This window comes from Pieris brassicae, chromosome 10 (genome assembly GCF_905147105.1).
Source record: "Pieris brassicae chromosome 10, ilPieBrab1.1, whole genome shotgun sequence".
NCBI classification, from domain to species: domain Eukaryota; kingdom Metazoa; phylum Arthropoda; class Insecta; order Lepidoptera; family Pieridae; genus Pieris; species Pieris brassicae.
This window is the reverse complement of record NC_059674.1, coordinates 15,220,964-15,247,625: the sequence shown is the minus strand read 5'-3', so window position 1 is coordinate 15,247,625 and position 26,662 is coordinate 15,220,964. Positions and strand designations below refer to the sequence as shown.

Sequence of the window (26,662 nt, the reverse complement as noted above, 5' to 3'; positions counted from 1 at the left end):
TTGCTATTGTTATTGTTGATACAAAAATTTACAAAAGCATCAGCGAATTATGTGTATACTGAGAGTTGTTCATTATGAGTTATAGCTTACTATATGTATATAGTAATTATAATATATATATTCTTAATATACAAAACAAAGCCGGGTTTGTTCGAATAAAAACATTGAAAATCTAACGAATAACATTTCCAATACAAAACGATCATGGGTTTCGTAACTGCCAAATAATTAATGTTCATCCCGTCGATTCCGTATTAAAGAATGTGTTAATTATTTTATGTTGTAATTCAACTCAAGCTATCATTATTGGGATAATGGCGTAGGTATTTATTAATGCGTGTTAGATTTCAGAAGCTTAATTAGGCTCTCTGTTAATGGTCTTGTATTTAAAATAAACAAATGAATGCAGGGCAAACAACTTATATTAATGAGAGTTTGATATTCTATTATCACACTCGAACTGATCAACAAATATATATATATATAATCAGATTATACCAGCTATATCCGGTATAAATCGCCCACAGGGCTTTGATACTTTGTTACGTAACTGCAATCTTCGTAATAAAGCCTTTCATTTATATTATAACGTTCTATCCGTGAATAATTTTTCGAGCATCGGTCGTGGACGAGATGTAAGTGTTTGTTACCATGGTTACCATGTAACGTGAAAAAAACATCGTAAAGACACATATAAGGCCGTTATTGGATGTGAGCCTCTTTTCCCGCAATTTAACAATCATTTACTCGGCGTGAGGGTCTGTTGGAAGGAGTTGAAGCCTAACTCTTTCCAGTAGGTTATAAGCTTCCATCACATGCTTCTTGGAGTGTGGTGAGGAGAATTCAGTCGCTTATTGGCCATTTGCATTCCAGTATGACGTCATAGACTGCTTCCTCTGCTATTTGATTATACATAGTAAGCAATTCATATAAAAGCTGTTTATCGCAACATTCTTCACGAATATAACCCTTAATTTATAAAAGTTCATCAGTTTCATTTCACTATTTCGAATATTATTATTATGAATATTTATCTCTACTTTCGACAAAGTAAAGCTACAGATATAACTGAATTAAAGCTTATGAATAAAGAGTTAAATAGAAATTTTGAGCATAAATAAAACTATTACAATTACTCCTTTTCATAAATCCTTGCAGGACTTAAAGCGATACCAATTGTTAATTGTTATTTCAACGGATTTCAAAATATAAATGTGTAAAAAATTTAATATATATTTTATTTCTGCAATGTTTAAAGGGGAAATAAAATGAATGAGAATTTTCAATAAAATTTTACGTACTAAGCTTGCATTGTTATGCACTTTCACGGAGTATTTTCCTACGGAGATGACGCAAAGTAAAGTGCTTTCTATGTCCTGATATTAAAATCATTCTCAATAGACGTACGTACTATTAACCTGGACGAATTTAACCTTGTAACCAGAAGGTCCTGGAGTGTTTTTAAAGTTAGTTATTAAGTTTACAACGTTAGCTGAGTATGAGTTAATTAAACTAGTGTAGTGAATGTAAGTGCAAGTGCGGTATCTCGGACTCACGAATATAGTGTCAAAACACTACAGAACACTAAAACTGTTTATAAACATTACCTTAGTTCGCCGTCCGATGATGAAACTCAGCTGCAACCCGAACAACTCCTCTGAACACTCTCCATGGTAAATACTGTAGAAGATGCAGAGTAACCCGACATTTCTACGCAACGCCAAAGTATCAAGCCGCTCGGAGAGGGTTCGGTCGTTGACGAGTCTAACTGCTCTTCGTTGAATACGGTCAAGTGGAACTGGGGACAACAAGCTGATTGTGTCCTGATCAAACATATCACATCCATAACGGTGAAACTGATGTCAGAGCAATGGCGTAAGTGTCATCTGCCATCTATAATATAAAAATGAATCGCAAAATGTGTTGGTAAGCGCATAACTCTACAGCGCCTGGAATTATTGTACCAATTTTTTTTAAATGTTCGTTGAAGTCTAAGGAAGGTTTTTACGGCGAGAAAAATTCGAATAATTTCCGGGAAAACCCTGAAACAGCCCTTTTCTTTTTGCCATACAAACGTTTTGTAAATAAAATGTAGAGTCAATTTGAACTTTATTGCTATTCAATAAAGTTCATATTAAATTACAAGCACTCACTCAAACAAATCGCGTTAAAAAAAGGATTTAATTTTTGAATTATTAATTTAATATCCCTATCTGAGCAAAATTATTTGAATACTAATAGGAAAATATATCAATGAGGCACACAATTTTTTAAATATTTGTCACCTTTAGGTTCCCACCGTCCCTTAAGATTATTTTCCAGTCAGGTTTGAGCCTTAAGGTCGCCTCTTAGTTTGAAGACCTCTAGCAGACATCCCAGTCGGGGTTTTTTAGTGGGTCACAGAAGAGTGGCTTAAGTTCGTGGAAGCGAAAGATAGTTTGGTCACCCGAGCTGAACCTCACACATCGGCCTATCATCAGAATATTCTCTCTCACTCATGAGAATTTTTTGCGCCGACTGTATAATTGCTAGGAACAAAAACTGCCACATTTCAAATCTTTTTGACAGAACGATGTGGGGTCCGCTAGTTCTTAATATAATTCAAAAACATAAAAGTCAAATTAGTTCATAACCGTCAATTTGAAGATCTGCCAATCGAATAAAGCACAATTATTAACGTTTATAAGCTGATTAGACTTTGACGTTGTTAACAATGCTTCTTTGGACCTAAAGAGAAGATCCTCGACCATACTACACATTTGTCATCATATGTAAATATGGTTTTGACAGAAAAATTGCATTTTTTACTGACTTTAAGTATGAAAGTCGGAAACAATGAAATGTATTCAGAAATGAAATTCAACCAGTATTCAGAGTTTAGGGAACAATGCATGGATGGATGCATTGCTTTCATCTTTTTAGCATTCAAACTGACGGTCAATCTCAATAACTTACTTCATTGTATTGTAGCATTATTTTGATAAAGATATTTGCTTATGACGATATACGACTCTTTGTTTTAATGACGATAGCCGGTCAAATACTAGGACAGAGGAGTAACCTTCAGAAGCGAGACATAGTAAACTCGCTAAGTTTCGACTAACTACTTATACGTCTGAAGCAACTTTGTACTAATCTTCAATCAGTATGCTATTAACACTATTTAATTATTCAGGAAACTATAATAACTCTACCTACAACAATCAACAAATCCACAGCTACTTGCAAATAAAAAATAACGATACAGGTAAATCTAATGAAAAGATCCATAAGGTGTATCGTAACTGAATATAATCATTTGGTTTGAAACGGATCCGGCTAAAGAGCCATCTTTCGGGTGCAGGTTTAGACCAACTTACACTAATTACAAAAACATACTATAAATCTAATTACACTCAATAAACATTATATACAAAATTCTTAAAGTACATAGTAATTATAATAAATATTACATGTATAAATAGAAAAATACAACAAAATTTTGTAAAGTTTGGTATCGCAGGTCTTGTACCTTTAATGCTGGCAGCATTTTTTTACTGTATTGCGATACTTATTCGCTGAAGAAAGCACCAGCTCTGAGGTCACTGGCCAGGCGCCAACCTTCATCTTTAATTAGCGACTGTGTTCTTGAACCAACACCACCTAAGAGTCTCTACTCCAAAGAGAACAAAATAAAATGTTAAGGAAATACTCCTAGATTTTAACCAGATTTTGTAAGCACGGACAAGCGTCCGAGGGAGATGAGACGGGGCTAACGTTAATTGATGATTCTGTGATAGAACCATCAAGAATTAAATAAACCTAGAACATGTAAACACTATATAGACTTCCATTAAAGTGAGGAAGTAATTCTTCATTCGGAAGGTTTTGCTGTAAAATTCATTATGCTCGTGCAAATTTGCTTATATATTACGTATTATGCTGAAACTCTCGCGTAATGTATAAAACTAATAGAATCCCACTACCGGCAAGGCTGGGAATATGGTTAGAATTGTGCTGTGATTACACGGATTGGAGGTATGTTATTATAATGGCTTTTAAGGTTAGAAGCTGGACTATAATAAAAATAAAATAATAATTATTTTATTATAAAATTTACAAAATAGAAAGTTGGGTTTTGCATGGTATAAGTTCCCGCGACCTAAGCATGGTTATAAAAATGATTTGGCACATATATACAGCTTTTTGAATAGTGAAATTTTTGAAGAGATATATTAATATAATTTTGTTTATAGAGTAATTGTTATGTAAAATATCACTACAACTCCAGATATACTAAGCATCACAAATCGAAACAAAGAATGTTTTTTTTCTTGTTCATGTTTTAATTCTTGTTAGGGCACGAAAATTATACACACAGTATCCGTAATAAAGAAATATATTCACTGTTTAACTTCGAAGTGATATGTCTGCTTCCTACCACGATACAATTGGAATGAATCAGAAATGACCTGGAGCAGAGTGAGGTAAAGACAATTTTGCGCCTCGACAAGATGGCGGCTCGATTGCTCATTCAAATGACAGGAAATAGTCAATACAATGATTAATTTTTGCAATCTTATTCAAATAAATCAACACAGGAAATAGTCAATACAATGATTAATTTTTGCAATCTTACTCAAATAAATCAACAGTTCATTTATACATATTTTAGTTTTATTCTAAAATTACATAAAAAGTGTGTGTATGTATAATATTTATTATACATACACACACTTACTTTTACTACATACTTACTTACACTACATACTTTTTTTTATTTACGACGTAGCATTTCAATGATAACAATCTTATAGCATAGCGTGAACAACGACATTAAATATGTTCAAAGTTTAGAGAACTCTATTTCTCATTACAAAAAATGTATTTTATTTACTTGAGAAACTTAATATACGAAACGCGTTGCCATCAGCCGTCCCAACTTCAGTCTACTAGGCTCATTCTGATCTACCCTTTTGAACTGAATATAAAATATATTTCTTACTGTCTTCAGTGTTTAATAAAATTATATTTTTCTTATAAATTCCACCCACAGAATAGCTCAGTGGTACCAGCAAACATTGCAACAGCAAATATAAGTTCAAGCATATGTTTGTAAATAAAGAATGTAAGTACCCATTATATTCTCGATTTATTCCCCAGGTAACTAAAAGAGCTATTAATAATTTGTAAAAATCATCTCTTTCTATACATAGATTTAAAACTAAAATCATATCAATTTTGCTTCATTTGCGCACGAGACGCATCAAACGTGTAAAAAATACCCTTATTAGACGGTAAAAGTTGTTTATTAAAAAATTGCTAACAGTAACTGTTTATAGCGACATTGAACTTTCGGTCACAGCCAACGACCTTAATCGAAAGCGTGAAATTGACAGGTGGTCCTACCAAACCTTCGCACCTCATATTTTCTAATTCTTAATATAGTGTCATTTGTTTTTAAACATTTTAAATTTACAGCTATTTAATACACACTTATTTTTAACATACGATACATAATGAGGCTCAATTTTTGTTCTATTAGTTGATATATTATATTATATTGTAATGCATATGAACTTATAATGAATAAACACATTTTTTTATATATGTATATAGATTCGGTTACCCAATAACATTTGGATATACAAACTGAATGTAATTAAAATTTTGAGTAAGTAAATAAATTTCAATTATTAGATTAAAAAGAAAAAAAGCACGTCTTGCGTGTTACACATCTTCAACTGTGACTATAACAGCATAAACAAAAGCTCTTCTGTAACATTTGACCGAATCGATAAATATAAAGCGTATATTTAACGGTATTTAGCGTTGAAGCAAAGAAGGTTTCCTCGTTTGTATCTAATATGTATTTCAAATTTTAAGTCAGGCGTAGCTTACTAACCTTACCCAAAATCTAGCTTTTTTGCTTAAGTGTAAAGCTTGATTAAGGAAATATCTATAGTGGTTATTACAACATCAATATCCCCATGTAATCCGATTATATTAAAGTATTATAGGATAATTACAAAACCAACGTAATAGGATATTAAAAGGAAAGTTATGCCTCCCGCAATATAGTCCATGATATAACGATGGTGGGGCAGCGGCGCCATCTCGGCCTTGGTGAAAGTGGAAGGTTTCACCGCAGATCAAAGAGTCCCACTGATCTCAACATTATGACAAATAATTTGCATAATTATTGTAATTTTATGTAAGTTCGATCAATGTAAATAAAGAGTTTATGTATAATTAAGTAAGTCGATTAAGAATTTAACCACAGCAATAAATAACAAATAAAATACAATATTTACTGCGACAAGCACTTATAGGCAAACATAACAAAGACGAATAGATATTTTTTTTTTGGAAAATCTAAATTAAAATAGAGTTTAAAGTGTGAGGGAAACAACTATGGATATCGATGAGGTTTTGCCAAAACGCGTTCTTCTGAAAGTAGGGACAAGTGAGATGATGGGGTATCTAGAGTATTGGGGCAATCAAACCTGATTCTGAAATATCTTAAATGCAAACGATATATTAATGAACTTTCTAGTATACGCCATTGACATCATATTAAATGGCGAATATATTTATTTAGACATAGACATAACATTTATTACTAACAAAACACACACACAGAAACACATAAAACAACAATAATCAAAAAATAAAAATAATTAAAAAAAGAATGATAGTAGTGAGGTAACAATTTTTTTTATTAAGAAAAAGGTTTAATGCGTGAGTGCTGTGGTTGTAACTGGCCATTTCTTCTATCGTCGTTCCGTAGTATGACAAATTTTACGAGTATATCTGATCTGTGCCTTTTGGTTCGTAGGAAATTGCTTTTAATACCATCAACGTTGCTTTTGCGCTAGGGTTACTAGCTATAACAACCAACAAATCTATGCGGAGGCGGAAACAGGTGATTTTGTCTTCAGTCCGGCACGCAATCAGTCGTTTGTGACCCGTCGTGAATGCTTTGCGTAAGCCTTCTGTTTCTTCCAACATAATAATACCACAGATGCATAGTAAATATTTTTATTATTTTCAAGACAATGTAGCAATGACACTATTATTATTAATTATTGTTATCTTATTGTATATATACGTTTGATTTTTAATAAAAATTATTAATGGTTTTTTTTCATTATTTTAAAACTTTAGTGAGATAAAGAAGATATTACGGTTTTCGCTTTGATAAAATATTTTAACAAGAGGCGCTTCGTTGCATTATATTAAGTTCTGAGAGAGTAAATCTTAGTGTTTGCACAAAAAGGATTTAAGAAGGCAGGCTTATGGTTTCGTAAATAGCCACTAGATTTAATATTAAGAAAGTTATTTCCTTGAAAATGGGTCATGTTTTTATATTGAATTTAACTATAATAAAATTGAATATAAACGCTAATTTGTTTCATTATTACCCGAAATTAAAAGCTACCTAATCACTATTGTTAGTCAACTTGGCAGATTGTTGACAAAATTACAAGGGAAACGTCTAATAAAATAAAACTCGCAAGAAGTAATTTTTTTTAATGTCTGCTTAAACCAAAGATAATATTGACTTTAGTTTAACCACCAGTAAGTATACTATGTGTTGAGACTGGCATTGGTACTCTGTAACTCCTAAAGGTCATACCGTCACAATAACAGCGCCACGGACATGATAACTACAAACAAAGCATGCAAAAACGCCTTGGCCATGTTATTTCTGTTAGGGTTACATGATACCTTCTGCTGTGCCCCAGATGGCCAAACATAACAGTAGTTTTAGTGGTATTTCCACTACAACTGCAATACCATTTCCATCTTTTGGTATAACCTTTTTAACAAATCATTCACTTGTTGAATCACAACTCTTAAGTCTTAACCATCGCCGTTCAGATGCTAGTCTTTCAGTCTTCTATAGATTGTATTCTGGAGAATGCTCCATGGAACTACACAGCCTGAATCCGTGATCCCCTTTCAAGCAACGCTCATCAAGGGACACGCTGGAGTTACATTTCTTCATCGTTGACATACTCAGATCCGCGCTGCACGATTTGAATCGTTTCTTGCAAAGGAGTGGAACTTCATGCCCTCTACCATTTTACCTAATTAAATATGGGTTCTTTTAAGCGATAAATACGCATCTCCTGGTGTGCCCTCCAAAAAACCGCACCTCACTAAACATCAGATGGGATTGTGGCCAAACGTCTGTCCAGTTATGTATAAAAAAATCAAAACTATAGAAAGTCATGAACTGTCTTAGGTCTATTGTTATCTTGTCATACAAGTGAATATGCGTCACGTCGAGTACGGTTTGCCTTTTGAAGCCCATTGGACTTTCTTTTATTATCTGATTCTTAAGCTGACCTCACGTCTGATACAGTCGTTGCCATATAGATTGCGTTGATAATACAAAAATAAAACAATCGTTTGCCCATAGGTGTCTTACAATCTCTTCGTTGTTTTACACAATTTATTTCCAAAAAATAAATAGATATTTTGTATTTTAAAAAACACAACCCTGTCCCTAACATGTGACCCTAAATCAACAAGATTGTATAAGAAATGAAAAAAAAAATACACACGAATTAAAAACACAAACATAAGAAAAAAAATTATTACTATGGACACAAATAATAGAACTTTTGTCAGTACTCAACAGACAATAAGAACATCAACGTATGTAATTCAATAACTAATGTAATACAGCGAATCATGTATGCCCTTTTTTGAAGGTTAGTCCTAGCTGTTTGCACATGAAGTAACGGCGGACGATGTCTCCATTTGACCCATTTTAAAGTTAAGGCACTGTAGCACTACCGATCACTCTCCTTGCCATGTATCAATTTTATTAATAACATCACAAGCGCGCTCCCAAAACCAAGAAAATTAAGGTCGGATACTTACGGAGTGATGTAGTTACTACTTCAACATATTTTTTTTGTTTTGGTTCTTGTTTGAAGATCTGAGTAATAACTATGAACTGTGCTTTATGTTAACGCTACTTTATTACATAACTCGACATTTCGTTTTACAGCAGTTCGTGGTTCTAGAAAACATACATTTTCTTAGTGATTTAGAATTGATTGATTAGATTGCCGTGCGATTGCAATATGCATATAAACATTTGGAGTTTAAAGTGTAATAAAATAACATGTAGCGACATCTACATTCTACAGCTACAATCACGGTGATGATGCCATATCCTGGAACACTATAACGAAGTTATTCCGGCAGTTAAAGATATGTGCAACTTTTAGATTTTAACCACTAGGGCCTTCGGGTCAAGGATCCTCCGTTTAGGTTGAAGGAAGTGCACCTTCATCCACAAACACTTTAGTAAACAATTTTAGGTTAGATAGCATAAAACAAATACAGATTATACTCTCAGCGGTAAAGTCTTAATAGTCTGTAGTAAAATGTCTTCTAACCTATTAATAAAGTATCACATTGATGTGTTATAAAATAGTCTTGTATTCTCCAACTACTCGAGTTAGAACTCGTTAAAACGGCTTCTAACTTGTAGTATTAAGATGCAAATACCAACTAATCAGTATTGTCAAACTTTTTGTCTTTCAACAACAAAGCTATTAGGTAACCGGACTTGGATAACAGACATTGATGTATTCTAACTTCCACCATTAGTTAACCGCAGCCAATTACATTACAAAACACTAATCTGTATTCGGAATTTCAACTGCATACAAACTTTGCTCTATCTATTGTTAATTTGATCTAGTAATAGATCAAAATCTCCTTAACACAGCTAAACCAACACAAAAACTAAACCAGTCCGTCTCTTTCTTTCAAATTACGTTATCGCTGTAATAAAAAGAGATATGAGTAGGTACATTAGTTTAAACTTTAAGCGGTGCAAGTTCATAGTATAAATCAGTATTTTATGAATGAGGAATGAGTCTAACATATTTTTATGACAATTGACTATTGCATAACAATTGTCCAGTTTTTGTCAAAACGGTCAAACGAAAATGCATCCATGTCCATTTATCACGCATGAGTGGAAACCCAAAAGCCTTGTTTAAGACTTTTCATGTTTAACTAAATTTCACCTATATTCAACGGCTATGACGTGTTCAACAACTGGGGACGTTATTTATGTTGAAAGAAATTCACAAGTCGATAGAAAAAAAGGCTTATAATAATATTGTAAAAATATAGAATCACGGTTGGAAATCTCTACGTCGTCCCATATATTTTTATATTGTATTAGAAACTTAATTACTTTAGTTACTTATACATACAAGTATAGCATTTTGGTTAAGCTAGTAAGATGTGACTTTAGTATAGTATTAATTGTTGTTCAGTGAAATAATTCTTAGCCCTTAGGCCTTTAGAAGGGCGCTTTAGGTCTTCTATCACGTGCAAAACAATCTCGGATTACACGTCATGTTCTTTGACAATATCAGTTGTTATGTTTTCTTTGTCTGCGCAGGTAGAAGCGGCGTGTGGGCAGCGGCCATGGCGAGATGAGCGCGCCGCTGTCTGCCGCCGAGGCGCTTTCCTCTCTGCTGTGGCAGCCCTACGATTGTCGTTCTCCGCCTCTTGCGCGATCACGAACCGATGGCGCTCTCTCTGGAATTCAGGGCTGTCAAGGGTATGAAATATGATTAAACATATTACGAGCTTCGAATAGAAATCGAGGTGTTTTCTTATTTTGTACACTTGTGACATTAAAGTTATCAGTTTGGAACACCTTTTTTTACCTAAAACCCCTGAGGCATTCTATGAACGGTAATACATAATAATTTTCGAATATCGTTATAGAGCAGAACAATTTAATATGTATTTCAGCTATTAAACCCTGCCATGATATAAAAACATGTTGTTTAAATTTTATTAAACTTATTTTTAAAGGACAAGGATCATCAATAAGCTTCGTGTAAAGCCATAACGTATATTAAATTTTTTTTTTATTTTTATTTCTTTATTATGTAAATCTTTTATTTAATGTATTAATGAATAATATTTCTTTAGCAGCCCTACGCGCGTGTGGTTTATCGCGGGGGACGAGGCATGCCAGTCGCCGAACGGCGGTCGTCATGCGCGCGCGTCGTTGTCAATATTACCAGAGATGCGGCTGCCAGTGCCGGCGCCCGCTCCGTTGCGAAAATCCGACTCAGTGTCAGTGCGCGTACCTGGCGAGCCCAGTCATGTGAACATAGTGCAAGTTTCGCCATTAAATGTAAACAGTGCCGTGCAAACGGAAGCCGAGAGGAATGTCGTGAGTGCCGAGTGCCAGACTGAGGAGCCACGACGGCGGCGAGCCCGCCGGAGCAGGGCTCCGCGGGCCCCAGAGGAAGCCCTGCCTCCACCTCCATACAGCACGCTGCCTCCCGTACACCCTGTGTGTCCTGTGCCCGTACCCCAGGTACCGGCACCCATCGTTGCCCCACACCCACCAGCACATCGGTTCCCTTTTCAACCAGTTCCACTAAGGTAAGCGTAGCTCTTAGAAATAATAACTGATCATTAGAGAACTTATTATACCGTCAACTCGTAAGTTAGTACTAATGTGAAAGTATCTGAACTGAACTGATCGGTTCCACGTTAACTGGTTTCTCTCTTAACACCGTAACCAAAGTAGATGAAGCTAGAAATATTCTATAACGAAGGTTCGTATAACTCCCGCGGGAATTACTAGACCTTTGTTTAGACATGAAACGTTAAACAATAGAATAACAAAAACGATTAAGATGGCCTGCAGCATGATTATAACATGCTGAATGCTGATTCGGTGAAAGCTATGTCGTAAACACACCTACGGTATAAAATATTCGAGAATATGTTTAAAAAGATTTCGTCAAATACAATGCTTACGGTACAAAAAAGATACGAATTCGTATACTGCATTCCGTGGTCCTTCATAAAAAAGTGTAACCATTGATACGTGCCTTAAACGACTCGTCAATTTACCACCCTCGACAATAATATAGGTATCATTAGGAGTATCATTATTGTATGATACATAAATGTATCTCCAACGAACCGCGACCACCCATAGTTATATTGTGTTCAATACAGTTACTGTTTGAGATCTTTCGCAGCTTTTTCGTTTCGTTGTAATGTAACGCTTTAGTATTATCAGGTTATATGCTATAATTCGTTTACTTCACACTTGATTACTTCTTACGTCGCATATTAATTTTGCAATTCATAAATTTCGTAATGTTAGCAGTAGTATGCAATACGTTTCATATGCAAGTCGTAACGCATTCTAGATAAAAGTTACGATAATTATTTACTTTAATATTTTAGTGGCTGAATACCTCTATGATTTATGTATTTTATATGTTAAGGGGGAAAAGTAATTTCAAATACATATGGTGTTTACATGTGATCAGTTATATAAATATACACTCCTTTGCAAGTTAACAGCAGGTGTCAATTCCGCCAGCTTTCAGAAGCTCAGATGCCACCTTTGAGCGCGGTTACTTGCATGACCTAACGTTACGAGAAACGAGATATATAACAAATTGTTAAATTGAAAATTTGATTTAATATTTGTATTTCTAAATCTAGTTTGTTTATTGTCTTTATTCGTTATAATTTTAATGTTTCTTTGTTATTGTTGTGCACGCTTATCATTGATGTGTGTTTCGTTAGTGTTTCATTGTAAAGTAAATGCATAACGAATACTTTTGAATGTTTCGATTATCAGCGGAGCGAATAACGCACCAATAGGTGAAAGTTTAAGTTGAACGTTTCTTTTTGTAGACTATTAAAATGCTACGCTTACTTGGTAAAGGTAACCAGTTATTTTGGCCTTGTTTGTCCATTGTCTACATATTTACGATACAAGGCTAAATGTTTCCTAATAAATTACAATAATGTAAGACTAGAATTAGTTGAGTAATTGAAGATGTTACAAGTATTGAAATACAAATACGTTCATTTGTCCTATCGTAATAATAATAAACCAGTTGCAACTTAATGATTTTTATAGGAATGTATTAGTTTGTAATGCATACGTATGTGCTAGACGATACAATGTTTGTTCAAGTAATTCGCCTTTTGTATATTTATAACCGGCAATTGACATATACAGCCTGTTTTCAAGGGCATACAATTGTCGAAAAGCTCGGGCAAAAAACTTCATCACTCTTAATTGGCCTAGTAGGTATATTGTTTTAGAAGATGCTTGTAGTAACCATGTTGTTATTTATGATATGTAATGAATTAGCCCATAATAGACGGAACAGATTTTTAAATTTAATTAGGACGTTATCTTAATGATTTGTTTAATATCCCAATGACAAACATTGATTTAAGAAAGCGTAAATAAGGAAATTCCTTAATTGAACTTCAATAGGAAGATAATAAAACAGGTTTTGGTGATAGTGCATGGTGTTGGATCTGGTTTATTGAAACGTAACCAGTTTGTTTATAATGGATTAATCTAATATTGTAGTGAAATAAATCGTTAGCAATGAATGAATAAAAATGCTGAATTTGAAAGTTACATTACTATATTTATAAAAACAATTGACAGGACGTAATACCTACTGGGTGTATGTTGTTTTTTTGTTATAGACGGTAAACGGGCAGAAGGCTTATCTGATGTTAAGTGATACCGCGCCCATGGACACCCAGCCAGAAGGCTCGCAAGCGCGCTACCGGCCTTGTAAGAATTTGTATGCGCTTTTCTTAAAGGACCTTAAGTCCAAGTCCGAAAATACTTCAGTGGGCAGCTGGTACGTATGTTCTTATTGCAAACAACGAACAAACAATTCTGATTTCATAACAGAAACGCGTCTTAAACGGGAAAGCGTATTATTTTTCTATAGACAAACGTAAGCGAGAATCGTATTAAATGTTTTTCTTTCTTCTTCGAATAAGTTGGTGCTTCGAGGTTACAGGAGTTGGTGATCTTATTTTTATTTCCTTAAAATACCTAAGTAAATATTTTATTAACAGCTTCGCAACAAACGCGTTAAAATAAAATAAAAAAAACAAGTAAACATAAATTAAACTAATTAAATAATCATAAATAAAATGCTTGTTGCATAAATAATTATATGCAAAATTGTATTGGACCTAGATCTTAATATTCAAATGCGCTCGTTAAACTAAACACTTCTTGTTTGAATTTGACCTTGCACTCTCAAACATTTGGGTTACGTTACTCAACTATTTCTTCGCTGGAGATTTCAATATTCTGCAATTACACATTACAATCTAAGAAAATAAACGTTTATAAAGTAATCTTACAGCTAACATAAATTAAAACAACTTAACGTTATCCCTTTGAATACTCCCGTCGAGTGAGTGGTCTACTGTGCTGTCGAGTAACAATTGCGTTACCAAAAAGTAGTCTACCTGGGGATTATAACTAAAAAAATCAAACGACGACTTTTTGTGCTTATTACAATAAAAGTGCCTGTTCAAGACAACACTTGCTCATATAATGGGAGAAAAAGGTGAGGAAACCATCATGTGTTGGCCCAAAATATCGGCGTGTCAGGTCAACCACTTTAAAGATATTAGTAATATTTTACGAGAAAGTAATAAAGAAACATTCTTGCACTAACAGAAATTTAAAAAATACCTTAAATTTATTGAAGTAATGAACCACCCCCGCCATACGTGCTCTTCGACCACAATGCATATTCGACAACACACGTTAACCGACTTCCGAAAACCCGATTGAGGCATGAATTTAACGTAAAAATAAGTGCTTAAATTTAATTTAAAAATATTTTCTTTTAGTTGTGTTTCTAGCGTAAAAATCATTATAAGTAACTCTCGGTACAAGGTGGGCAGAAACTGATTCTGTCACTTATCGAGAATTTAAATAATATAACTGAAAGACGAGGTGAATGAAAATGAAATGCCGTATTTATTAGCTAGTTGCAGGATATAGGGATACTATACTATCTTTAAATTATGTGAAAATCATCTGAGAATAATCTCATCTCAAAATTAAAATTATTTTTAATAATACATAAAAATAAGAAGATGAATAATTATTTATATTAGATTTTTGTTCTACTTTTTCCCATTAAAATATAAAATACTTGAATTAAAAATTGATTATCTATAAGTTAAACGTTAGTTAAATTACTGTACAAAACAAGAAATAAAAACAGTTGATTGTTAAGTTTTTGTATAACTCGTTAAAATGCAAGGGAAAATTTTAAACGCAGCAGCAGTTTCGTATGTCAATCAAGAAGTGTGCTTGCTCAGTGGCCCAGATATAGAGGTCCGTGTAGGTCGGCGAATGACACACTGAGAGCGTGGACGCTCTCATATCTCACGTGTCACGTGGCAGTTGACTTGTTCAGAGTAATGACAATTGACCGGTTTGCATCTGTAGGCGCGAAAAAGTAATTGCCGCGAAAACTAGCTATGCCAATTGTCAATATTAACAAATCATTATGTTTAAAGAAGACTTTTAGAATAAAGTAGATGAATATAAGCACTCTTTTTTTCACGATGTTCTTATAATAGAGGCCTTTAAACAGCAACAGTGTAACTAATGTTATTTATTTGGTTTGTTATATATTTGTTGTGAAAATTAGATTACATGTTGCAAGATTAGTAATGTTCAACCGCTTTGTGAGTAAATCGTTTTAATATTCATCTGATGTGCGATTTTCGCCATCGCAGTGTAAACATCGTCGTCCTCCAAAGTTAGTCGGTCAATATCGTTTTGCGAAATTACATAGTACGTGTTACATTAGGTATAATACTCGCAAATTAAACAATATCTGTTGTTTTTTTAACAATTATTGGTCAGAAATAATAGAATTTTTATAATTATTGAAATATATAATTTATATAGTTTATAAAAAAAAACTAAATATACATATAACCCGTAAAAACGTTATTACGAGATAACTCTCTCCAAAGATCTTTGTGCATTATAATACTGCTTCTCTCTTGGATTATAATTTATATTCTTAACTCCAAAATGGTTTAGTAAAAAGATTCCGTTACGTTTCTATTTCGGGACTCAACACTTACTTAAATGTTAAGCTTACGAATAGCACTTCGTAGGTAACTGGCAGCGAGCCAACATCCTAATGGCACGGGACTAACACAAAGCCAGAAAATCAAACTCGTACCAAGTGGATTGATTTGACGTAAATATACACCAATTGTTTCCGGTGTGAACAGGATGTTTATGAACTGTGGACCATATTACTGTCAATAGACTTCATTCACAGAAAATCGCTTAATTAATTATTTATAGGTCAAAAGGAACTGCACAATTGCAATGTAAAGTTTAATTGCCGTGTAGAAGGTAACGGTGATACATCAATGTTGTCAGACGTTATTATTATAAAAATACTATGTTAAATATGCCAAGCTAAAATAACCATATTACCAGTCTAGAATGTAGTATCTGTGGTCTCTATAGGTAGACCGCGCGGTTAATTTGAATTTAGAACAAACCTTTTTCAACGGAACGTAAATCGTACTTAGCATTATATATTATGGTCATTACGTTCATATATTTTGTAATACGTTATTTAATTACGGTCGCAATGAGTTTTTGAATATAATTACGATGTAGTCTTTTATATGCTCCAATTATACTGAGGATTTTTCGCCAACATAAACAGCGACAAAGATTTATTAGTTGGTTTCGAAACTGGCTCAAAGTGGTTGGCACAATTTATTATATATCAGCGGGATGTTGTATCTGGTTTTCACCAGTTTCGTGACTGGCTGGAGCCGAATGGCCAATTACAAATTCGTCAATCCTTGGGGCAATTGCAATCCAATTTGTAAGCGTATTGTCTTCCACTTCAAATATAGGATCTGTGTTACATTTTAGTCTGGAATTGTGATTTTATTTGTAGTTGCTGTACATATATTAAGTATTTTAGTCATATTATTATCAGGAATAATGTATTCTTAGGCGCTATGTTGCTATAAACTAACTAAAAACATAGGAGGTTTTCTTTTTTTGGTTTTATGAATACAGTCATAGAATAAGAAATAAATTTGCCAAAACAACATCTTACGAACATTTTGTAACTGCTTGTGAAAGTAGTCTTATTAAGATAAGACCATCTATATTTGGTGTTATTGCTATTTATTGCATTTTAAAAGCTTTCTGTTTTTTGTTAATTTTTTCACTGTATTATCTGCATAAACTATTGATTAATTTTTTTTATTACGGTGGCCACTTTTGTATCAGGCTTAGAGAAAATCTAAATATATGTATGTAACATTTATATGGTTAAGATATTTATATATAGATATAGCATCATGTTTTACTTGAGATGAATATGGTATTAATGAACAATGTAATCTGTGTAAACTAATGAAATTATAATGGAGCAGCAAGTTATTTTAGGTTGAGCCGTTATTTCCCCAAAGGCACATTAAACCTTAAACATCGCGAGGGAGCGATAAATACTATTCATTATCATCACACTCAACATAATATAATTGAAAATTCACACGAGAAATGTGTGATACAATTAAGACTTTTTAAAAATAGAACATTTTTTTTTACTCTTGATATTCTTGACTAGTGGACTAGTTCTTTTGCCCATTTTCGGTTAAAGGTGTACTCAACATTGGGTAAGACTTAGTCTATCAGTGGCTTATCTTGTTTCATGAGTATTGCTAACAACATATCTTATTGTAAATTAAAAAAAATATCACTTGAATAAAAATGCCTTGCTAAATGATAAAGTAAATTTGCTATGGAAAGTATGTAAGACATGTGATGTCTGCATGTGACATGGAAATGTCGTTTCGGGTTAATGGGCGTACATTATAGGATACTTGACCCCGTCAAAGCTCTGTGCTGAATGAGCAATACCCACTCAACAATCTTTAGTTCATCCTGCATGACACTCTCGTGTTATTCTAAATTTAAAATACGAAACGTTCCTTAAAAGTTTTACTATGAATAAATATTTTGTTACGCAATAGATCGTGTGATTTAAAAACAGTGTGACGTGGTGACGAATCCCTAGTCCATTACCAAGCCTTCGCATTATTTTGAATGACTATTGCATAATAAATGTCTCGGCCGATTATAGAGTGCCGCACGCATTCGTGTATGTTCCGTGTTTTTACTATGTGGCATGCGTCGATAATGTTTCCTTGTAATTGCGGTGTCGGTTTACTTCATTTTCCTATGAAGGAAAGATGCCCGTTTTCAATAAGTATCTTGACAAGGAATTCTTAATATCTATAGTAACAGTTATGGACAAATTATAGACAATTACAAAAACAAAAAAATATAGATATAGTGAAGCTACAACCTTTAAGGTTTGGTCCTCAAATTTCTATATATGCTTCACTGTTCGAGTGTGAAATGCGCACATAGACAGGAAGTCCTTTGGTGCACAGCCGGGGATAAAACCTACGACCTCGGGGATGAGAGTCGCACGCTGAAGTCACACTTTCTACATATTCATTATATACCTCTTATATCTATACTAATAGGATATAAACATATCTATATCAAGTGTTTTTGTTAGTAAAATAGATATTTGTTCCTGCCAATGTTTCTTCATAATAATAATATTTGTAATACAGAAGCTGGTAAATGTACGACGTTTGCTTATATCTAAATCGCTGAACCATTTTGATGAAATTCAATATGGCGGATGAAGTTTATATCCCGATAATTTTTCCCTTGGGATTACTGGGTACTGGCCAGCTGTTCCAAAATTAAGAACACATTTCAATGAAACTATACCGTCAAGTCATCCTTCTAATGTAGCAATATTATCTGCAACAAAATTTTTACTAAGATATTGGTTATTTTTTTTAATTAAGATTTCGGTACATGACAATATAAAAAAAAATGAACATAATATGTACAGGATAGTCTTTTAAGTCCAGCAGTTTTAAGAGATTATCTAAGAGACAAGAAAAGGAACAACTCTTCTCGGTGTTAGCCATCACCTTTAATTTCTATTGAGACTGGACATTTATGCATGTACACAATATATATCCGGCTTCAACCTGGATTTGAGCCTCCAACTTAAAGCAGGAATGAACTGGTGTTTCTTCAAGCCGTGCCTTGTTACTTTCGGATTTAAATACGCAACAAAATGGATTATGTTACGCAAGATAACTTTTTGTATTATTCCGTCGACAAATTGGTATTGTGTAATACAACATTAAACACTTTCTTGTTATCTAAGTTACAATACAGTACATGACACAAATCCCCCGAGAATTACTAATGACCATTGAATATTTGACACCGAAAGTGAAACATAGTAACTTTTCATTATTAATAAAGTTGCTGTCTAATTCTAAAGGCATTTTCGATTTGACTGCTACTTGTTTAGACTTGAATTCGCAGCTTTCTATGTATATACAAACATATGTTAGTGCAGCGATTACATTTAATTGTCTTTATTATTTGTATTGAAAATTTATCAAGTACAGTGTTACGTTCATATAAACGAACTTTTTGTTCGATACTATTAACAAACATTAACAAATTATTTAATTATTAGACGGAGTTAGGACGGCTGAAGGCGACATGTATCTAGTTCGTATATGTTAAGTTTCTCATGTAAATAAAATGCATTTTTGTGAAAATATGTTAATGAAATAAAGTTCTTTAAACATTAACATACTAAAACACTTAAGTTACATTAATCTGTGTATTGTACGATTTCTATATATACACTATACATAGGTACTTTTTTATTATGTATAAGACGAATCTCAGTGCTATAGATTTAAGTTCAACTGCTTTAAATAATTGGATGAAAGCTCTTCCCCTTAGTTGTTCACTTCAATTGTGCATACTTAACCAATCAAAATAAACGATAACGATCTTACAAATAAATAAACTAACATGTTGGCTGTTATAGAAATTTTCTTTATCATTGCTTAAACATTATTAACGAAAAGTACATAAACACCAAAAAACAGTCAAAATCAGTTATAACGACATCGAAGTATTTGAATTATTTGGTCGTAAAAACCGATAGTCGTACCAGCCGATGACGTTGTTATTAATAATTTTACCCGTCGGGACCTTTGCTTTGGTCAATATAACCGGTATGTTGTTCTAAACGATGTAGTCGTAAACGGTTTTGACTGTACCACTAACGGGTTTAACTTTGGTGTTAAGGCCGACACCACTACAAACTACTTTATGTAGAAACTAAAGAGGTCAATTAATTATACATTTTCCCTGAAAGGTCGGTAACACCTTCCGCTAGACCCTGGCGTTTCAGGTGTTAATGGTCGGCGGTTTTTACTTTATTCAAAGTGTTTCTGCTCTTTTCCGTTTGTACCAAAAAAAAACAGTTTAAACAAATACAGATAATATGCATATACATTAAACAGATAAAAAATAGTTATCAATCTTGAGTTTGTGGACTAATCACACCCCAGGTTGGCAAAGAAATACCTTTAAATTGTTCTGTGATTTTTTTTTTAAGACTTGAGGGTAAACATTTAACAAGGCACGGAATATTAACGCCTTACGTTTGGTTACACAACATGATCCAACTTAAACTAAATAGAAAACAGTTCTTATAAAAAGTCATTAATGTAAAAGCGAGAAAAACGTAGGCCTCTGATGTCTTCCTGAGCCATTCTTCTAGGGTCATTATGTAAATTGTCATCGCTCAGAACGGTAATGATGGGTCAATGTTGGCGTTTCGAAAGCGTAACTTTGAACCTTACTACGTGATCGAGTTTTTCACTTTTAACGAACGTGATGAATCTACTGTTGTTTCGCAATTTGAACATACACTTTTTGTATTGTATACAAAAAACTACTAAAACATTTACTTCGGAAATTATTTCGTTTGACGCAAGTAACTTAGTTTTCCTTCATTGTGCGGGCACGTATTAACGGTACCCACCACTTGGTGTTTGGGTCATTTTTTTTATAGTACAAGGAGAATTAGACAGGAGGCTCGGCTCATCAGATGTTAAGTGATACTGATCGTGAACACAATGCCAGACAGCCTCGCGAGTGCATTGCCGGCCGTCTTAGAAGTCCGGATCGGAAATACTTCTGTGGGCAGCTGGTTCCACATAGTAGTGGTGCGCGACGGCGATACGGGTGGAAATTCTGCCTCGACCTCCGGTGTTAGACTTTCCAGCTGGCTGTGGCTTTATGAAGAGTCTTCTCTAATAGTAGTAGCAACAAACTAATATTTATTTCTATTTCCAACGGACTTATTATCGTAAAAAAAGGAAATACTAAACATTCGAAATGTTATATCTAAAAGCTTTATGTATTAATAGCATCGATAAAATTTATAGAATTCGAATTGCATAACGAGTGCAATCGCAAATCCACTGGCTGTGTTTGATAACGTTCAATATGCAGCACTAGAATAAATCCCGTTGATATTTAGTTTTGCGACCTCGCAACAAATGACCCGAGTATATTAGTACTAGTCATGCCAAAAAGGACTGTATCATATAAGAGTAAGACCGATAATTCCACGCGCGTGTGTAACAAATATATTCATTATACAGTTTATACCATTTACATTCGGTTATTTGCAATTTGTATCAAAGATATGATGGAAAGCTGTACCGTTGTAGGTACGTTTTGTACACTGCAAACGCAGTATTTCTTATATGCAAGGTCATGAGTCAATTTAATAATAAGAAAACGATTGTTATAATAGTTACGATTGTGTCATAGTACGTACGTATATATAATTATGTTTGCTATTTCTATCGTAATACAATAGCCCCCCTATTAACATCTTATTAAGACTTCAAAATATATATTATTGTTTAAATAAATTTAAAATATGTTTATCATGGAGTTTAAGATAAAGGTATAAAAACAATAACTAACCTTAAAATAAAAAAAATATTATTATAAGGGAAAGTTTAGGCAAGGTTCCGAAGATACTGGCCGCGTTCGCCCTTTAGCTAGCTAAAGCTAGACTAATTCTTTGTCCGAGGTAGCTGCCAGCTCTTCGGTCTCCTGTAAATTAAAGGCAGACATGCAGTTTTACTTTCTTTGTTTATTATGGCAATGTATTTAAACTTCCGTTCATCAAAACGGTTCCAGCCATGTAATGTTGTGACGATGCGGAGCATATCGCTAATAAGTATAAAAATATTCTCTAATAAATATGTAAACATTTCATTAGTAGTGGAATGAAAAGCAAATATCTAAAGAGGATATTTGGGGTAGAGCTCTAGATGCAAGCAAATAAATCGTACACGGAAAAGCGGTTCATAGCGAGTTTCAAAAGACATTATTCAGTATCGGAAAGCGGAATGCTATGGTTCAAACCGAATAAAACATGGCCGCTCTATCGCTTATAAATATTTGTTGCGTTTGGTGTATTCAGTTTAATTTCCTTTACTTTTTATTACATTTCATAAACATACTTTAGCCCCAATTAGTTCTAGTTAGTCTTTTTAATGAGGTTATTTATGAAAAATATATTACAACGAAACATTCAACATCGTTTATGAATTAGAAAAGTGTTTAATAGTAAATATACCTTTTGTAAAGTGACACAGTGATAAAGAAAAGATACAAAGAATTTATTTATGGGTACAATTAATTGGATAACAATTTAAATTAACGTTAACACAATACTTATTTGTGACTTGAGAGTCCGATTTTATAAATAATTTATCTAAAGATTTATTTTAATCATACAAATTGTACAGATTTGTATTAAAAAATTACGTAAAATGATGTAAATGCATTATATAGTAATCATACTGTATTTACATAAATTGTTCGAATAAACCTTATATGAATTGAATTTATTGTTATCTACGTCTATATCAGATGTTCTCGCATAAAAGAATAATGTGTGCATAGGAATGTCATGAGTTTATACCAGCTGTCATTCCCGTCTGATAGCCTGTCTGGTTCATTGTTTCATTGCTACTCTGTGGTTGTGATTAGGGAATTGACAGGGTCCCATTGATAGTGCATTGTTTCCACAAATCGAGGTAAGGGCTATTCGAATGAGGCTGTCATTGGTCGCATAACGAGTTTTGTGTTGTAGTAACTCGTTAAAAACAAATTTTGACTAAACATAAAAAAAATGTGTAAAGCGTTCAAAGGCAATGGTTTTGTCTTGCGATTTTTCTGAACGAGTACAAACAGCATTAAGGTATTAAAAGGGAATTAAAGTTTGAATGTTTTTAAGCCTAATAGTGGACACAGAATGTTTATTTCAATTAATTACTTATTAGACGATATTTAATCATTTATATAGCATGAAATTTTATTCAAGTTTACTATCAACTATATAACGAAAAACTATGATATATAGAAGATAAATCAGTAGAGACGTTTACCCTTAAACTTGTCTACTGTCTACGTAAGGTACCTTATCGCACCTAGATAACGATTCTCTCATGTAATAAATATTTTTTTATTGGCACGATGCCACTTCAGCCCCTCGAATTGCTGACGGGTGATTTATGATCTATGTAGCCCTCGAATTAACTAAATGTGATGTTTTGGGGGTTTCAAATTACCTCTATTGTTTACCGACCATTATTTCAAACAATTCCGTCCCATTCTTCGAATACCATGGTTGATATAGTAGCAATTTATTGAACCAGATCTGGACGTCTATTTAGAATATTATTATGAAGTTATTTATTGAATAAACAATTTTGAAACATAAAATAATAGGTTTATGAAATATATAAAATGTTTGTTTGTTAGTGAGGAAATTATAAAACAGTCATTAAAGATCACACCTGGATCAGACCTTGCTTTAAACACAGTATTCTTTCTACCGATCCTAAAGGTATAAGACATTTAGTAATAACTCCATTAGTACACTTTGGTTTCAGGCATCGCTTCTTTATTTAACCCCAAATAGTATAATGGTATGGGGACACGATGGTGTAAGTGCTTTTGAAAGAACGTTGTAGATAGCGATGAACCACTTGGGCCGAGATGTGCATTGCAGACCAGGGACTTGGATTAAGGGGTAATAAGTATGTACTGCTTTTTTGGGTTGAAAGTAAACAGAGATACTGTAATAATATTTTTGGCTTAAGTGAGCTACACATTTTTACAAATTCTTTAATGAATATAAAACGGCTTTGTTTGGTTTTCAACAATAAATAATTTGATTTCTTCAAAAATAAAAAATATAAATAATTAATTATGGTTATTAAATTTGAATTGTATATATAATTGAAATGTAACGATTATTGTAAGCCACACATTTCTGTATATGTGATTCGATTCTATATTTCTTAGTCTAACACTGGCCGGTTTAAGGCTGGTCGTTTTCCTTTCTGTTGAGCCTTCACCGTTGGAGCGAGTGTTAAAAGCGAGCATTGAAAGAAAAATTCATTGGTCAGTCACAGCCGGAAACTATGAACTCTGGGATGAGAGTCACACGTTGCCACTAGACACTTATTGCAAGATTATTATTAGAGGTCGTAAAGTGTCCATTAATGAGGAGAAATTGTAATCAGCTGATTGTTTCTATTACCTGAAAGAGACGCATAATCCAGTACCCAATTAAGCTATAACTTTGTAATTAAAGCTGCATAGAAATGAAAATTAATTAACTGTGGCTCTCAAATTAGGTCAAGCGCATTTGACTTTAGAATTCAATTTGTCGAACAAAGCTCTTGCTATTAAAAATGTATTTGCCATTTCAACGAGAATATAGGAAATTTAGTTCATTCTTGCAGCTCTCGAAGTTACGCGGTTAGCGTTAGTTATATATATTAAAAACCTTGATGTGACCAGATTTAGCAAGTTATTTAATATTTAAGGTAACACCAGATTAGAGAATATTTATTATTCTTCGAGAGATTAATTTTATCACTCCTAAATAATTTATTTGAATTATCTTTATTACTGAATAAATTGAAAACTCTTCATAATCGTAAATTAATAATAAAGCTTTTTATAAATTTGACGAATATTCAAGTCCAATCAAATCCTTGGGACTGATTTGCTCCAGTTCAAACAACTTGTATGACTCAAAAATTGGCGGAGAGTTTCTTTCCAGTTCTTCTTGCCCAATCTACTGGTAGTAAATGTAAATTTAGAATCAATTTAACATATTTTCTGTTGACCGTAGAATACTTGGTTACCTGAATAAAATTATTTTGAGTTTAAGTTTGATCTAATTCAATGTTACATATATAATAGAGAGACTTCGTAACTTTATTTCACCCACAAATTACGCAAAATAAATGTTGTGTGTCTTTATTTTTTTGTTAGAGATCTACCCTCCTACTGAGCTATAGAAAAGTTTGCCCACCGAAGGGTATTCATTGAATAAAACTGAACAATGAACGTGAGCTCTAGGCGGTAGCCTTTTAGGCTAACAGTACATATTTAATACGCTTTGGCCGAGTACGCTTTCTCCGATCAAGGGAGACAAATGCACAGGGGTGCACAGTTTTCGTATTTACTGTTCTATTCGAAAATCGTATGATATTTTAATACGTACGAATCTTTAGATTAGTGTGTGTACACACAAAACTTCGTACCGTACCGGCAGATTCTACCCAGAAGCATTCTGATCTTCTTTTCTATTTAATAGAGCGCCTACGTATCATGCCGTGTCGTCGAGCAAAGTATTTATTCACGTCGAAATCATCATCAGATTTCATCGAAGCTTTTGATGGAATACCTAATCCCATATTTTTGAATTAACCACATGATAACGTATAAAGTCTAAAAAAATATACCCTTATTCTTTAATAGCTATTAATAATACATATCTGAAATGTTGATCGTAACCATAGTTATTGGAATTGATCAAAGTTTGGTTTATTGATTCTGTAATGTCTGAACCAGATCACCGTTTAAGATATTGTCAACAACACAGCATCTATTGTTTGGGAAATTAATAGTTCGAAAGTCACTATTGTCGAATGAAATATTTAATATTAAATACAATTTATTTTTAGAAGAGGGACAAACGCGGAGGCTCCCTGATAAGTGATCGGTACGCTCTTTTCTTGAAGGACCTGCAGTCGAATTCTGTCGCAAATACTTCAGCGGGCAGCTGGTTCCACATATGTGGTGTTGCGCGGAAAAAACTGACTTCAAACTGTACAAAGTCAGGTCGGGTGGAATTTCGTATTCTGCCTCGACGTCCGATTTTGAAACTCTGCTGGACGCTCCTGTGTAAAATGGAGTGGCTGTAATTTTTTAAGCTATACCAACGGTTTCAGTTGCGTAATAAGTCTTGGATCATGATAATATAGTCATCCCCAATAAAGAGAATATGCAGAAGAAAAGCACTTCGAACTGTTGGTTCTAAATCGATCGCGCAGATCAACAAAACTGATTAAATGTATCAGAAGGAAAAAAATACCCCTTTTAAGTATTTTTCATTGATGGTTCTATTGATTATGATATGATGTGTCAATTGAGATTGGCTACGTGAGTTGCTGGGTGCGTTGCAATGCGAGTTGCTATAGTTCAGAGGTCTGTGCACTTTGGCACAGGCCAAGTTTATGCCCATCCGAGGTTATCGTGAAACACCATCACTATCAAAATTGGTTCATTGAATGTTTTCTTAAAATAATTACGTTTTTTTATTATTTTTGACCCCATAACAAATAATTTTTGATTACCATACCCGCGGGTACATCAGAGATGTGCAAAGCATAAAGCGGAACTCGCTGATATCTGTACTATTTCCGATTCTCTAGCTGTTGTCAGTATGCACAAAGTGCGAAGGATATGGATTATAAACTTTAAGCTCAAAGCTTTGCTGCAGATTCAGGCTCACTATCTTAA

At 33.6% G+C, this 26,662-nt stretch overlaps 1 protein-coding gene across 3 annotated transcripts in view; it reads left to right on the top strand.

Moving 5' to 3' along the window:
• The window catches only part of LOC123715636, a 117,764-nt gene that overhangs the window by 26,924 nt on the left and 64,178 nt on the right, over nt 1–26,662 (top strand). For 2 of the 3 annotated variants that reach the window (XM_045670832.1, XM_045670831.1), the window contains exons 2-3: nt 10,421–10,582; nt 10,963–11,424. In XM_045670832.1, the coding sequence (XP_045526788.1) occupies nt 10,455–10,582; nt 10,963–11,424 (590 nt within the window). In that variant the 5' untranslated portion in view covers nt 10,421–10,454. The remainder of the gene's footprint in view (nt 1–10,420; nt 10,583–10,962; nt 11,425–26,662) is intronic. The other variant, XM_045670833.1, reaches the window with a different exon arrangement.